Genomic DNA, 17,310 nt, shown 5'->3' with positions numbered 1-17,310 from the left:
GCAAGCCATCCCCTGTTGCCCATTTCCAGCCAGGGGTGCTGGAACAATTTTTATAGTGGGGGTGCTGAGAGCCATTGAACCAAACTGTAAACCCTGTATATGATAGAAACCACTTCAAGCCAGGGAGTGTGGTAGCATCCCCAGCACCCCTAGTTCCAGTAACTATGTTCCCAGCTTCTAGCACACAGAGGCTAGGGTCACAATCCCTGCCCATTCTGGCTAATAGCCATTGATGGACCTATCCTCCAGATGGAAGTTCCCTAGTGTGATCCTAGCTTGTACTAGAATCATGGTGGAGCACTATTTCACGAGGAGGGTGGTCAAGCACTGGAATGGGTTACCTAGGGAGGTGGTCTTAGAGGTTTTTAAGGCCCGACTTGACAAAGTTGGCTTGATTTAGGTGGTGTTGGTCCTGCTTTGAGCAGGGGGTTGGACTAGATGACCTCCTGAGGTCCCTTCCAACCCTGATATTCTATGATTCTATGGAGCTATGTTTATTGATAAACAGCTATTATAGAAAGTGAAGATAGTTATTTAATGGCTGGTTAGAAAAGGAATAATGTAGAGGAAACATTTCTACTGTGTAAATGCAAGTCTAAGGATAGTTTCAAACTTTCTTCTTATTAGTTTTCCTGCATATAACTTACATCACTAGCTGCTTATGCATCTTGAAGGGACTGATGATAGTTAAAAAGGAAGTTATGCTCTTTCAAACATACAGAATTTCCATTATTTATAAGCTTAGTAAAGAGGAGTAATATTGAGTGATATTGCAGAAGCTAACACTACTGTTTAATTAAAAACTATTAGAATGTTAATACAGTTCCTTTTTTTAAACAAAGTAAAACATTACAGAGACCCTGGGATTACAGCAAACATAGCTTTTCTTTTCAGTGATTCCCAAGATATAGTGATTTGAAAAAAACAACCCATTCTTATCAGTTTACATGGGACAAATTCTGAACAGCCTAAACTATCCTGATTTATACGTGTCTCAAGGACCTAATTCTGTCTGCATTGATCCACTTTTGTGTTTTAAATCCAGATTTTGTCACACATACGAGCACCTCAAAATACAAAGCAAAGCAGCACCCCATGAGAAGCTCTATCCATTAAAACAGAGTCAATGCAAATAATATAGGAGGAGGGCTTGGTGGAGTAGATTGCACAGTGGGATCCATGACATGGCCAAGACTTTGGAAATGTGGTTGCTTCTTTGGTGTCCTGTGAACGGCTTAGTCAGCAAATATTTAACTTTTTTAGTTCACGCTTCTCACATCTAGATGTGGTGACGGTTGTACATGTAAGACGGGTAGAGACCGTCGTAGTGATATTGACGCCATTGCTCGATCTGTTCCCGGCTTCTCTCCTGCTGCTCTGTAAATGGGGGTGGGAGGGGAAAGAACAAGAGACAATGTGAACTGCGATTCATTTTCTGACAGCCAACTAATCTAATGCCAATCCAGCATTGAAATGGTGGCAAGGACTGTTGGCTCTCAAATCTCCAACTGTGCATCCCTGTCTGTCAAGCTCTGTGTATCATATCAAGGGAGGTTGTGGGGTAGGTTAGGCCCAATATGCTTCCCCAAAGACTGAGGGTTTGAATGTGGTAAATCACATGGGCCTCTGGGTTTTGTTGTGACTATTTTGCACAGCATGACCCTCTTCCTACCTCCAACGTATACTGGATCCAGGCTTACTATTTCAGGTTGATCTATCTAGGTACCTACCTGCCCCATCACTACAGTATCTTTGTATTAATCTTACAAACACACAATTAATGGGAGGGTTTTAATGTTCACGATGAGTGATCTTGGGGAAGTGAGGAAAGGTTGCCTTACATTTTATTTATTTCGATGTATGTTCCTCAAATCATTCTCGAATTATTCATTAACCCTTTAGGTGCTGGTCCACCATAGGCCATGGTGCCACCATATATGCTACTGAAGTCACTGGAATGATCCTTGCTGGCACATTTGATAGCACAGCAGGATGCATCATCTTGGCGATGCTTTGACAGTTGGGCTCTAGACGAAGTAAGTTACTCTGAATGTCATACAATGGTGTCACTCACATTTGCCAACTGGGCTTTGAGTGTTCCAGGTACATCCCCCGTATGTCTGGATCACACGGCTGCGTGAAGTCCAGATTAACTATCTGATGGGTAAAGAATGCTCAAGCTATTGTCAAGTTAGCCTGCACCTGCTGTGCTGCTGAATGTAACAGGTGTGTGCTGATCACCCATTAACAAGTGTAAATTCTGGACTTCACATAAACTTTGGATAGGTGCATCTTAATATCCACACTCTAAGTACTTATTTGGTTGGACAACGCCGGTGTTCTAAGGTTAATTTCAGTAGTATGGCACAGGCCCACAGAAGCACAGTGTGTCCAGCGCCAGGGCTAGCAGGTAAAGGATAAAAATGGTCATCAGGTTTTTAGGCTTAAGGCTACATTTAATTTCCTAAGGGCAGGTCTACACTATGGGGTTAAGTTGACCTAAGTTACGCAATTCCAGCTACGTGAATACCATAGCTGGAGTCGACGTAGCTTAGGTCAACATATTGTTGTGTCTACACCATGCTGGGTTGATGGTAGAAACTCTCCCATTGACTTACCTTATGCTTCTCATTCCGGTGGAGTAGCAGAGTCGACAGGAGAGTGATTGGTGATCGATTGAACGAGTCGTCACAAGACCTGCTAAATCGACCCCTGGTGGATCGATTGCCACAGCATCGATCCACGGTAAGTGGAGACAAGCCCTCAAAGGCACAAATATAGACATTCTCCAAAGCACCATTTTAAAACAGTGTGGATAGAGCACTGGACTGGGACTTGGGAGACCTGGAGTCTATTCCTAGCTGTGCTACTGGCCTGCTAGGTGGCCTTGAGCAAGTCAGATGGAAGTGTTACCATGCAGGATGCAAAGCCCAATTGAAACCAGAGGGGTTTCAGATATATGGGATGTGGAATGCCCCCAAATGATGGCCTCCAGGTACAGTGTTTGGTATGGAGGAGTTGCTGCTCACACTGGTTAGCAGTGACTTTATAAGAGTGGTCAGCTGGCTAGAATGTGTGGAAGCAGTGAGAAAACGCAATCCAAGAGACATTCTCCATTCCTAAATTCCCATCCCAGTAAACGGAAACCTCATTCCAGCAGCCCCTTTTCATCTTAAGGCAATAAATAAAACCTCATGGAATAGGCTTTCGCAGTGGCAGTGACAGTGAAGAGACTCCACAGAATCACTCCTAGGAAATGCAAACCTAGAATCCCATTATATAGTCCTATCTAGAATTTGAGCATCACCAGTAGGTGGGGATATAAATCATATGGTACAGAACAGAATATTGAGCCTGTGGGAATGAACAATGTGAAACCTCTGTAGAATTTGGCAAGAGTTGCTCTCTCGAGCAAAGAGTTTGATTGCAGGTTCTTTGGGGCAGGGGTTGTCATTTATTATATGTTTGTACAGCACCTAGCGTAACAGGGACCAACCTCATTGTGGCCTTTAGGTGCTGCTACCATATCAATGTTAAATAACAGTGATAATAATAATATCCTGCCAGCCTCCATCTAAAGTTTCACAATTTGTTGTTTTGCTGTTCTTACCTTTACGTTCTTCCTTCACAAAATTCTCAAATTCATTCCTTTGCTCTTCAAAGTACTCCCTCCTTTGCTCATCAGCAATCAGCATTTGCCGGGTCTCCGCTGCATAAGAGATGTTTATCGTATTAGCAGCAAAAAAATCTTAAGACGCCAGAGCATAACTTTTGTCCTCAAAACCCAGTGAATCTGATTAGCCTTGTATAGCAGCACCTGTATCCTGGGCTTTCACTGGAGGCTTAGTTGCTAAAATCCTTGTTTACAGCAGGCTAAGAACTAGACAATCTGTATTTCATCATCCCATTGTGCAGTACAATGAAACAATACATGCAATGATGCTGGTAGAGAAATTGCTAGCTCCCGTGTTATGCCTTTTAAATTCCATAGGTAAAACACAGGTTGTTCTAATTTAGTTTAGTGGATTGTAGTTATCATATTTGTCCAATGATTTAAAACCCTGTTATAAATGTCTACTAGTTAAAACTTCCTAATTAAAAGTTCCCAATGAAAATGAAATCTTATGACATTGTAATAATACCCCAAAGCCAGCCAATGTCAAAATGCATACTATGTTTGTTGAAAAGTTTGCTACGTTTTCAAATAGAGAGGAGCCCAAATTGAAGCCTCTGATACAGTCAACCTTTAATTTCAGGCTGTGGATTGGAATCAAATCCTGGATTTAGAACCTGATTGTGTTTTGGGATTGTGTTCCCAATCTTTGACCATGCTCTGTGCCCTTTCAGCTGTTCCAAAAGGGGGACAGAGAGCTGGCTTAAACAGCTGGCTGGAGAACTGCCCTTGCACAGGGGAATTCCAGGGTGGCAAAGATGGCATAGCAGGCTCCTCCTCTCATGGCATAGTCATCTCCTCTTCTCTGGGGCATGCTGGGGCAGGAGGTGGTATGGCAAGAGTGCCTTATGCTCCAGCAATCCTGGTTGACAGAATAGCTCCTAGGGGGCTATAAACAGCCAGCATAATTTAGAGTAGCCTTCAAGTCTCTCTAAATTGCACTGGAGGCCAAACTGTCCCCAAGACTGGTGAGGCAGCAAGATGACCTAATACCCTTCTGTCTCTACCTTTTGGATCTTTGGATACAGCCCCAGATGGTGGAAATCTTGTGTGACTTTCTTCAGTCACACTATTTCTGCCCAAGCTGGAAGAAAGTGAACAGGAAAAGCTAATTTTGTGAGATTTCTGCCATTTTGGGTTGAAATCTCATTAAAACAGCTAGGAAGATGACATCATCTAGCCCTGGTTTGGTCATTTGCACCTTGCTTGGTGATAATTTAGAGTCCAATCTTAGAAGGTGTAGGTCTCTGCCAGAAGATGAATTTTTCTAGAAAGTGAGTTTTAGTTGGAATTTGATAAGATTTTTGGCAAGGTATTTTGGTAGGAGATGCAATTGTTGTGCATATCCTCAAGATGCTTGTACTTCATCTGTTTCTTATGTCCATGTGCTTATACATATTTCTTACATCATTTTCTTTCCCTCTATTTCTTACATCACTCTTTCTCTCTCTCTCTCCTTTTACCTGTTGGCTTGCCTGGAAATGCAAAGTAAATAACCAGTTTCTATTTACAGCCATTCTTAAAATAAGGCTTTATAAATTAAGGTCTTGCTCAGTGGATGGGCAGACCTAGATAGAGTAACTTTGGTTTAGGGACCCAGGAGAATTTTTACTAGCTAGTTTGTTGAATCAATTCCCAAAGAGTTCAAGTGTTTTTTCAGGCAATAAGCAACATGAACAAGATAAAAGCTCCCACCACAGACCACACATTTCCCCTGTACTAGTGCTTTGCTGCAGAGGTAGCAACCCACACTTGTGACAAGGAAGGTTGAACTCTCAAGAACCAAGCCAGTCCTGTCCCACCCTATTATCAAATAGGATGTAACCAAAGAAAAGGTTCACAGACAATTGAATAAATCTCATTGTACACATGGGACTGGGAACCGAACTGAGAGAATCCTGAAGAATGTTATTGGATAACTGAGGGTGCAAGCCAAAGGAGCTTGTTTGAACGACAACGGAATTGGCTAATCCTGCCCCTTCCAAAGATTGCTTGAGTCAATATTGTTTAGGAGAGATTCGGGGAAGGAACACCTGAAAACAAGTGTAAAGCAAGCACCGTGACCACTTTATAGGAAGCCTTTGCCATACACTTGTATGGTTCCTAGTGTAATGCTGACAGACCCTGGTCGTCGGTGGGCAGGATCAAACCATGGACCTCTGGAGCTTAGTGCATGAGCCTCAACCACATGAGCTAAAAGCCAACGGGCTGTTAGCTCAGGCTGTAAAGCAGACTCGTTTTATCTCTCTCTTTAAGTGGCCTCGGTGCCACTAGATGGGACAGAACACCACACCCAGGAAGTGTGTGAGTTACACTAGCACAATGGGGCGCCACCTTGGGGGCAATGTAAATGTTAAATACTGATAATCAAGACTAATCCTATAAATAAATGAAACTGTTTGTATTGATGGCCCTACGTGTCATTAGTCGAAAGACTATAGGTATTCAAATAGAGAAAGTCCAACAGGTCTCCTTGGCCAATGCAAAAAGAACATGAAAGAACAATATTCCAGTCCAGTGCTTCAGAGGCAGAGCAAAGTGAATTTCAGATGAGTAGAAAGAAGTGAGGGATGGAAGTGCAGGGATTTAATCCAGGAAACAAACTTGAGGAGGTGGAAAATTAGTGCTTTTCCTTGAGATAGAATAAGCAGGAGGAATTCACGCAAAAGAGCAGAGCTAAGTTCTGTATCGTACTAGACTTGGCATCAATGAAAGACAATTGCAATTAGCTCATTTTCTTTGGGTTTGTTTAAGGTATAGATATTGATAATAGGTATTAAATCAATTCCCATGTGTAGGTATTTTTAAAAGTAGCTGAATACCTGAAAGTTCAGAAACCTGCTTTGTGACATTGGAAAAGAGATGAATGTAAGAATAGCTTTGAGAAAGTGGAATATAAATATATTGGCTTGAAAGAAGAAGGTAACATAACCACTGATTAAAGAACTGTAGGAAGTAGATGAGAATGGCTGAGGAAAATGGAAGGGAACAAGTATTGAGTTAATCTTTTGTTCCAAGATCTATCGTAGTTCTGGATGAGGTATTGACCCCAAGGTAGAGCACTGCACATTTAGTTATATTTGGAAGGTGTTGCACCTTCCTCTGAAACATCCAGTAATATTGGCCACTGTTGGAGACAGATGGGCCTGTGGTCTGCTCCAGTCTGCCAACTACTTAAGGTCTCATGTTTCTGGACTCGACCTAGAATAAACAGTATTTTACGTTCTCCTTCTCATTGGCATCACTTTGAATGTGTACCAATGCTGGGGTATAGATCTTTGCTTGTTGGGCGAAGGAGAAAACTGCCCTTACATTTAGCATATGATCATCTATGTTGGTACTCAGACTCAGTTCAGATGTGGTCTGATTAGACTGGAAGTTTAGCAGTCTTCAGTTGGGTTTCAGGTTGGGTTTGGGCAACTGGAAATATCCTTATTTCAGGACAGTGCTGGAGAGGCACAGGCTCCTTGCATTTTTTTTTTTTATGATGAGTGATAGGAAAAAAACTTGATGGGTCAAATTCCTCTTTCACCTACAGTGACATAAATCCAGTGTAACACCATTCAGAGTAACTGAAAGAAAAACATGAGCCAGTGTCTCTTTCTAAAACATCAGGCTACAGAATAAGGAAGATGTACTATAAGCTTCCCGAATGTGCCGAATTGCCAGTCAGATGCAGAACATCAGGACATCTCCAAGGTATAATTTTCTGTTCATGCTAAATATTCCCAGAGGATTAGGACAAAAAGCACCATGCTTCTCTTAACTCATAACATAAGGATGTGATCGGAATTGTGCACTGATGAAAGGCTGGTAATGTAACCAACTGTGCCATCTGATGCTAGTGTTGGGCAAGAATGAGTTCATCCAAACTATCTTGAGTGGGAGGAAATTGTTCTGGTTCGCATCAGCCAAAGCCTGTCTGTATCTCTATCTGGATGCAACCCTTTATAGAATAAACCAGTACTTGTTTGACGGAGGGTGACTAACCTATTTTTCTGCCATGGTTCAGAGACACTTCTACATCATTTAATAGCAAAGGAAGTGCCTGACAGTTAGCCCTCTGTGTTACAGGACACAAATATCATGAAACTGTTTAATTTATTAAGCACTTTACTGCCAAGCACCTAATCCCAGCTAAAGGTCCCCATCACCAGATCACTAATGCATGGAAGGATGGATGGAAATGGAGGTTCTTGGTTAAACTGGATTAAACAGAAAGGATGTACAATGACTCTGTGGACTCTGGCTAGACTTTGTTAGGGAGGGAGTTCTACAGATCAGACCCTACCACTACGAAGCTCTGGATCTCAGCCTGATCCCAGGTTGAACATCAGGAGGCTGATCATGGACAATCCCGCTGCTCAGTTATTTGATGGAACATCATCCACAAGTAATGACCATATAATCTGTACGCCTGTGCATATTTAATAAAACTAATGGGGCCAAATTTTACTCTGAATCACAGCAGTGTAAACTCATTCACTTCAGTGGAATTGTGTATTGGAATAGTGACTTTCACTGGGTTTACCCTAATGCAAATGAGAATACATTCTGACCCAATGGCTTTATTAAATGTCTGGGAAAATAGGTTACATGGTGTCACGGGGTTGGGACTCACCACCGCAGCACCACCCGCTGGTTACCTCTGGAATTAGCTCAGTGCATGGGGAGCACCCTCTGCTGGTGGTGTCCTGTCCATCGTCTGTTCCTTGCTGGTGTCTGGACCCGCGTTGCTCCCTGCTCAGCGGCATCCTCTTCAGGACGCTTCCCTCCAGCAGTGCTCCCTAGTCCATCCTCACCCCCTTCCAGGGGGGGGACGGGGACGGGTAGCAACAGTCTGTGCACTGGCCTCAGTAGGCAACCACAACCTCCAAAGTCTAGCCCCTTGTCTCAAGGGCCAGTTGCAGTTTGTTTCAGCCACCCTACTGCATGGCCAGGTGCAGTACAAGGGAGAAGGCGGGTGGGGGGGGACCCAGGCCCACCCACTACTCTGGATCCCAACCCAGGGACCCTTTAGGGGCAGCCTCCCTGCCCTCCTTCTCTCCCCTTGTCCATTTGTCCCTGGGCCACTTCCCCTCTGGCCCCACATATCCTCTAAGCCCTTTCTATCAGGGCCTGCAGTCTGGCAGGTATTGGGCCCTACTATGCTCCCCTTAAGCCTGCCCAGCACTGCTCTGTCTGAGGTGCTGGTCTCCTGCTCTGGAGACAGACATTCCCCCCATGAAGGTCTGGGACAGACTGCCTGCTGCACTTCTGGGCAGCCTTTATATAGGCCCATGCTGAGCCCTGATTGGCTGTCTCCAATCTCGGCCCTGATTGGCTCTCAGTAAGCCCTTTCCTGATTGGCTGCTGACCTGCGCAGCCTCTCTGGCCTACTTTAGCCCCCTCTCACATGGGAGTGGGGCAGCCGCCCCACCACACATGGTATATTGCTTCTGGACAATAACCCATCAAGTAACTGAGATCGGCAATGGAATGGCAGAAGGTTAATCGTGCTCACTTTATATAACCCTAAAAAATTGCACCTCATTAAAATATTACATTATCGGTTACCTCACTGCAAGTATTGTTTTTATAGACTCTGTTGTAACTTACCTGTAATGTTAGAAGGAACACACACTATCCTCCTCCTCCTATATGTTTATTACCCAATTACATGGACACTACCTGGTAATTACAATGTAATTAAATAGTCAACGGTTAACATACTATTATATAGTAAATACATGATATTTGTGCCCTGTATTTTAAAGTGTTACCAGTTAAATCAGCCCTCCCTTGCACTTTAACTGAGCTAATTTTCAGATTATTACTGAAAGGTTAACATCTCTCCCAATAACCTAGCAGAAGTTTTGCTGAACCAGAGGATAGATAAATTCACTGACTTGGGACTGTTATCCTCTTCAGTGCTTCAGCAAACAAGCCATGTGAATTCAGTTATGTTTTCCATCCCATGTGGAAATAAAACGGTGTTGCGAAAGCCAGGTGCATATTACTTAATGCTACATTTGCAAATGTTTTCCAAGAAGAGCTGAAAACATTCATTCAGCACTGGGCCTGAAACCTGCTTGTTATTTACCAGCTTTCATAAGATGACAGTGTGAAAGGAGCTGAGGAGAGGAACTAAATAGGCCCCTATATTCACTTCACCGTGCTGTCCTGCACCTCCTACAACAGCCTGCTGAGCTCGGCCTGCCCTGCTATATGTCTCAGCCCTTTTGAAAACCAAAGAATTGGCATCCACTTCAGTTCTATTAGCCAATTTCAAGAGATTTTGTAGATGAAAAATATTTCATTTTCCAAAGTTACCTCTTGCCTCATTTAAAAAGATGCCAATGAACAACCCTCATTTTGGAGAATTCAGTAACGACCGATCCCTTACACCCACCCAGAAATGATTCTATATGCCCTAAATCTTCCAGACTGAAAGTCTATAAAGTTCATTTTTTGTCCTTCTCCCATATTTTTTTTATTCAATTCATAAAAATTACATTTCCATCCACTCTCGCTCACACACTAATCCCTCTGGCTGCCCCCCACCAATTGCTCTTTGTAGGTACATTCCATAATTTAAAATGTAGATAATTGAGAAGAAACCTGTTCTAATCCAAAAGAAACAACAACAACTTTGATCAGTGAATAAATCCTTGTAGAGAGTAGCAGGCAACTTAGAACTGTCTCAAGGGAAGCGGGAGATGAAAGAAGGGCAAAGAAAATACAGCTTTCCATAAACACTCCTGAACAGCCTCACCATTGAGCTCATCTCTGGATTTGGTGGCTCGCTTGCCACGCTTTTTGAAGAAGTTAGAGGCATCCGATTCTTGTATAAAAATCTTCTTTTTCATACCTGAAAGCAAAGAAAGAGGACTTGATCGGCCATGGATAGTAAATAGGGGCATCAATGTACATTTGAAAGCCGTGGGAGCAATTTTTCTCCTCTCCCTCCTAAAATTTGCAGCTCCACTTACTTTCCTTGTCCTCTTCTCCAGCTGCCTTCCTGGTGCCCACAGCAGCGCTGTCGCTTTCCTCAAGAACTGGATGACAACAGCACAAACATAGTGTTGAATTCAGTGAAAAAATGCAGCATCCCACAGCAAAAACCTCAAGCAGACGTTGAAAGCTGCTACCTGCTAAAACCCTAAAAATCCTGCAGTCCAATAACAATCTGCCTGGGAAATTCACTTTTACACAGCAAGAGCAACAGTACAATCAGCAGCTATGTAGATATATATATTTTATATATCATAAAAATATATATATTTTTATATATCATAAAAATAGCAATTAACAAGACCTATGAGGACATTTAGTCCAGTTTATCCCATTATATTAAAAAAATTGTCTGTGTATTCTTAGTGTAACTTGATGCCTTAATCCTGTAGAGATTGTACTAGATTACAGTGGATTAGATTAGATTCTCACATACTCTCATGCTCATTTGACTAGCAATGTGGAAAATGACAGTGTTCTTATGTTACCCCAATGACACGAGTTCAGATTTCTATCGTTCCTTCCTGAAATTCTATGTTTCCTGCTAGCATTGTTATTACTCTGGATCATACATACCAATCAAGAGCACAAAAGTTGCAAAGCAAGAGAGAAAAAGGATTTCTTTCCAGTTCATCTTTGTTGCGCTCCGGTTGACTCCTCAGAAAAATAGTGAATATCACAAGAAGTTTCTTGAGATCTGCTTGCAAATTCCTCCTGTTAGCTGGAAAAGGAAGCAGGGAGCAGGGATGTCGGGGGGGAGGAGGAGCACTGGGTAGCACTTCAGCTGGCTGCTCCTTGCCAGACCAAAGGAGGTTTCAGGCAATTTGAAAACATCGTTATAAGATATATCCTGTGATCATCAGCATTTTGATGGAAGTCAGAGTTACAAACTGACAGGCAGTTGGGATGGCCTGGCTGGGAGATGACTATTATAAGCAAAAGATTATACAGCATATTATTTTTGGTCATCTATTGTATATAGTTTAAAGTACAATTAAACTCTGGGGGAAGAAAACCCTTTGTACTCGGAAGATCTGCTCTCTGCCTGTATCAGAGTCAAATCTAGTGAGTTTAGTGACTATACGAAGTTTTTAGTGCTTTTTAAACTTCCGTTAACCCTCCAGAGTCAGCACAGCTAAGAAAGGAGCCTGATTCTATTGCTGCTAGTGCATTACTAGCAGAATGGTTTACTGTGTTCATTCATTTACATCTGTGCAAGTGCCATTGAAGGCAATGCGACTGCACAGGTGTCACTGAGGACATAAACATTAGGGCCTGAATTCTCAGATGCACAAATGCCCCTTCACATAGCACTGGCAGCATAAAGGGGCCTTAAAATTGGTGTACGAAACATAGTGTCTGGAATTCTATCCCTCTGAGCTTCTGGAAAGCCATTAAGTATGTGCCCAGAGCTGGGAATATGTAGCAGCAGCACAGTCAAACCTTGTTTATCTTAACAGCATGTGGAATATAAAAATAATGTGGATAAGGTTGGGAGGAGTTTGGCTACTTAATGAGTATGGTATCAGACGAAAGCTCATGCTCCAATATGTCTGCTAGTCTATAAGGTGCCATAGGACTCTTTGCTCCTGATGAGTATGATGCAGGTCAAGAGACATGACTTCATTTTAAATAAGAGGAATTTTTGGACAACTTTAACCAAAGCTTTAGTGTAACACCTTGTCTGACGTTTGGATGGATGTTTGAATTGCCTGACTTCTTGAAGAACTCCAAAACAACCTGAATATTGCCTAGGGCTACTTTTGAGCTTCTTATATTATCATATTGCAGGACACTCATCTGTGGAAATGGCTTTCAGAAACTTACATTCTGGAAATAAGACTAACAGATTTTAAGGCCAGTAGGAACCGTTACAATCATCTCTTGCATAGCACAAGCCATAGAATGTCACCCAGTGATTTCTGCATCAAGTCCAACAACTTTAGGCTAAGCTTCAGCATATCTCTTAGGATGACATCCAGTCTTGACTTACAGACTTCAAGCAGTGGAGAATCTATCACATCGCTTGTTGGCTTATTCCAATGGGTAAGTACCCTCACATTTAAATATGCACACCTCATTTCCAGGTTGAATTTGTCTAGCTTTGGCTTCCAGACACTGGATCTTGTTATACTTTTGTCTGCTAGATGAAGCGCCCGCTAGTAACAAATATCTATACTTTCTGCTATATCAGTACAGGGCTGCCCAGGGTGGGGGCAAGAGGGGTAATTTGCCCCAGGCCCCGCAGGGCCCCCCACGGGAGTTTTTCGGGGCCCCTGGAGCGGGGTCCTTTACTCGCTCCGGGGGCCCCAGAAAACTCTCGCGGGTCCCGGGCCCCCGGAGCGTCTTCCGCTCCTGGTCTTCGCCAGCGGAGGATCCTTCCGCTCCGGGACGGAAGGACCCCCCGCCGGCGAATTATCGCCGAAGTGGGACCCGTTGCCGAAGTGCAGCTGGGTCTTCGGCGGTAATTCGGCGGCGGGGGGTTCTTCCGTTCCGGGACCCGCCACCGAAGTGCCCTGAAGACCTGCGGCAGGGACCCCCCGCCGCTCAATTAGCGCCGAAGACCCGGCTGCACTTCGTCGGCGGGTCCCGCTTCGGCAGTAATTCGGTGGCGGGGGGCCCCTGCCGCGGGTCTTCAGGGCACTTCGGTGGCTGGTCCCGGAACGGAAGGGCCCCCCGCCGCCGAAGACCCCAGGCCCCCGGAATCCTCTGGGCAGCCCTGTATCAGTATATAAATCTGTGTGCATTAGAGAGAAATTGTAAATTCAAGAAAATTAATTATAGGGAGGTAGAGGGGAAAACTGCAACATGAATTAAAGTCAAGAAAGATAGAAATTCAGTTGGTGGCATCAGCTCACATTGCCTGTTATATCAGATGGGGGCACAGAAACAACCTGAGTGAAGGGAAAGGGGTGTTTTACATAGAAAAGGGGGTGATCTCGCTCTTTCAGTGATGAATATTGAGAGGCAAAGATTCACATGCTGGACTGGACATTCCAAGGGTCAGAAAAATTGTGTTGGCAGTACTCAGGTAATGGAATATACATGAGGGTTTGAAAATAAACAATGTGAATGCTAGAGCTGTGCACTTGGCTTCGTAGCCTGAGAATTCAGTGAATGTGTGGTTTGTGTTCTGAATTCCCTGCAGGCCTTGACATTTTGGCACAAGTTGGGTGTCACACTTATGTACAGTATGTGAAATGGGTAAGTCACCAGACCTGTCTGGATCTTGGCTCCCGTCTGCTTTTATTAATGATGAATTACCCACCATAAAAAATAAAAGCAAATATTAGCTTTGTGTTTCCTCAATTAAAATGATGTACTTATTAGCCACCTAAACAATTAATCATATAGAATTATTCCATCGGGACATGTTGGCGGAAACACAATAGCACACGGCACAATTTGCCACATTGGCTCACTCCAAAGCATGAGATTTGATTAAACTTCTTATTTCATAAAAGAAGTGAGACCAATGAACACAAAGTTAGCCACACAAGGTGGGTGAGGTATTATCTTCATCTCTGTGTGACTCAAAAGCTTGTCTCTGTCATCAACAGAAGCTCATCCAGTAAAAATATTACCTCACCTGCCTTGTCTCTTCTATATCCTGGGACTATAGTCATGTTTTCAAGCTTTTCTCCATAACCATGAGGGGCTAGAAGCTTCCTTGAAAGCTGAGGTTCTTGTGCAATCACAGGACTCCAGGAGCTGGGATTTAAGACCACCACCAAATATCATGAGATTCAAAATAAAATCATAACAGATTATAACCATTTGAAACAAAGAGTAATAATTCAGCACAATAAAGACCTGAATTCTATAGAGGCATACTCAGAAAACAAATCCTAAACTTGGTGCCCAGCCCAAGTTGGGCTGGGTGCTAGGCAGATGTGCATGGGGAAAGAATCCTGTGCTGTTGTGTAAAGCTGTGGGTTGTCCCCATACACCCCCTTGGAACCCAGTGTGGTATTGCAGATATGCTCTGCCTTAATGTCCTCTGATTGGGGCAGCAATAAATTTTCTATAACAGCCCATGGCAAGGAGAAGCCAACATATCGTAACAAAATAGTGCATCCCAGTTTGATAAAGCTTCAGAGCAGAGGAAATTACAATAAACCATTCATGAGGAGCTTGATTTACTGCTCCCGAATTTAAAGGCTACAAAACCAAGACTGAGTCAATTTAGGCTGGTCTCTTGTGGGGGGATCCATGAAGGGATTTAGGCATTGTAATTGCTGAGTGTGACACCACCTAACTTTTAGGCACCTAGAAAATCCAGGAACAACCTTGCAATCCACCAGGCCAAGTTACACACCTTGGCTCCTTATACAGTGAATGGGGAGAGAATGGCGCCTGAGAATGGGCTCCACAGCAGCCAGCTTGCAAAGCGGGGAGCAATGGGAGGTGCTGACCGGAGGGTTCTGTGCTGAGCCCCACCCCTCTCCTGGTGACAGACCCTTATCCCTGCTGCCCATTCACCAACAGACAACGCTTTGGCGCCGAAGGGGTTCCTTGCGGCAACGAGTTAGGCACCTGCCTCGTTCCACACAGAGGAGGTGGAGGGATGGTGGGGCCGTTCCCCTTATACTTTTAGCTCAGTGGTTAGAGCAGGCCAGCTAACAGCAATTCTGGGCCCCAAGGCAGAACAGTCAATGGGCCCCCGAGCTGCTGGCTCTTCCACATGCCCGCCCGGCTGCCTTCGCTGTCACCCGTACCACCCTGCCCACGCCTAGGAGCATTGGCACCGACTTCCAGCATAGGCGCTCGATCCCCCCACTCCATCCTAGGCCCCTTCCCCCAATCCTGTTCTGCCCCCGCCCCCAAGGGCGCCCCATATACAACTGGTGCCTCCCCATAGTGGGGGGGGGGATGATCTAAAGGGCAGGTCACGTGTCCCACTCCTGCCAGCCTAGGGCCACCGCGCTCTACCCACCTCATGTTACCTGCAGGGGGGGAGCACTTTGTTCTCTTGCTGCGCCTGCCTCCCCCCTGCAGCACGTTCTGCTGCTCTCCCTAGCGGGCAGGAGCCCAGGTGGGGAGCAGGAGGGAGCCGGCCCCACCCAGTCGCTGCTCTGCAGCCCGGCCTGGCAGCTGCCTGAGAGAGCCAGGCTGGGGAGGAGGTGGCTTCCACGCCCCACCCGGCTCAGCGCTGGGGACCCCGACACCTGAGCCCGGGCAGGGAGCGGGGACGAGCTGATGGGCAGGGGTTCACGGGGAGTCACAGTAGAACCAAAAGTGGGACTTAGGCACTTAAACCCTAAGTCTGGGGTTTAGCCCCTAAATACTTTTGTAGCTCTCACCTCTAAAGCCTGAGAGAGAAAATAGCTCCCACAGGCTTCTCCCTTGCTCAGCTTCCTGGTTAAATAGCCCAGCCACCCTAAGCCTTCCTTGATTATGCCCCAGGCTGTCCCAGCTGTATGCTCTAGCCTGTCCCTCAAAGGGGTAGTTCACTCCTTCATATATGGTCTGGTCTGATTAGCTTCTACTGACCTTTATGTGCCCCTCCCCCCACCCCCCAATAACCCTGCAGGAGGGAGGACTAGCAAATCCATGTGACCCCTGCTTCACCATGTGAATACTGCATGGGAGGTCCCATGGGGGAGTGGAGGGCTGTTCTTGTTGTGATTCCTCCAAAAAAACCCTGCACTTTCACAGCAGAGCCACACCATTTCCTCTGCCTGGGCACCCTCTGCTGCCAGGAGGCAGGGGACCAGATGAGCCCCTGAAACAACCATGCACTGTCAGAGATGTGTTACTCATATTTTAACAGGAGCCTCCCACAAAGGTTTCCTCTTCACCTGTGGTAAACCCATGGAGTGGGGCCCATGTACTCAAAGGGGAGAGGAGAAGGAATGGGAAACCTATTCATGCACTTTCCTATTTAAACAGGAACCTTTTCCCCTAACCACAACCACAATCAGGGAAGAGGGCAACACTTGGCAAACACACTTACGTACTGAGGGCAGGTGTTTTGACAAACATTCCGACTAACCAGGTCCCTCTGATTCTCAGCTGTGTCCCAGGACTATGTCTACCTTTCCAGGAGATCATCTCTTCCCCCCTCCCCACACTCGCGCCATGCTCCGCTTCCTCTGCATAGGCATTTGCAGTGGCTGCTGCCTCGGCAGGCTTCAGGGAGACAGCCAGGCCAAGGAAAGGCTTGTATCTCCTGCTTCAACCCTTAGTGAGTGTCTCTTGTTGGGAAGCTTAGGTGGCTCTAAGGGCAGAGAGCTGTTTCCCTCCTGGCCCACGCTGAGGTATCACCGCTGTCCCCCTTTCCCAGGCAGCAAAGGGGCAGGCAGGATTGAAGATGCTGGCTCTGCTGGGTAAGACGCAGCCCAGGCTGGGAGGGGTCACCTCTGTCCTCTTTCTCCAGGCAGGAAAGAAGGCGAGCAGGATTGGAAAAGACATGGCTCTGGGGCAGGCAACTCCCGCTCCCCCATCTCTGAGAGGTGAGTAATGGCAGAAGGGCAGAGCACCAGATGGAAGATAGTGCCTGAATCCCTAGAGTCCACACCTCGTCCCCTTTCACTTTCCCGCAGGGTACAAATGGAGGGCACCAGACACAGCATGGACACTGCTGAGTCTGGACAGTGCATAAGGGGCCTTCAGGGCCAGCTCTGCCCTCATGCTGCCTCCTC

The 17,310-nt window shown here is 45.3% G+C and overlaps 1 protein-coding gene across 1 annotated transcript; it reads right to left on the bottom strand.

Moving 5' to 3' along the window:
• Positions 1-934: 934 nt before the first annotated feature.
• On the bottom strand, positions 935-11,370 carry UCMA (upper zone of growth plate and cartilage matrix associated). The gene is made up of 5 exons (XM_039507548.1): positions 11,243-11,370; positions 10,645-10,710; positions 10,428-10,523; positions 3,611-3,709; positions 935-1,377 (listed from the first exon to the last, which is right to left on the bottom strand). The coding sequence occupies exons 1-5, from the start codon at positions 11,298-11,300 to the stop codon at positions 1,280-1,282; spliced, it is 417 nt and encodes a 138-aa protein (XP_039363482.1). The 5' UTR covers positions 11,301-11,370; the 3' UTR covers positions 935-1,279.
• Between the last annotated feature and the right edge of the window lie 5,940 nt (positions 11,371-17,310).

This window comes from Mauremys reevesii, linkage group 1, assembly GCF_016161935.1.
Source record: "Mauremys reevesii isolate NIE-2019 linkage group 1, ASM1616193v1, whole genome shotgun sequence".
Classification (NCBI taxonomy): Eukaryota; Metazoa; Chordata; order Testudines; family Geoemydidae; genus Mauremys; species Mauremys reevesii.
Note: the sequence above shows the minus strand (reverse complement) of the source record. Positions and strands in the feature narration are given on the sequence as shown.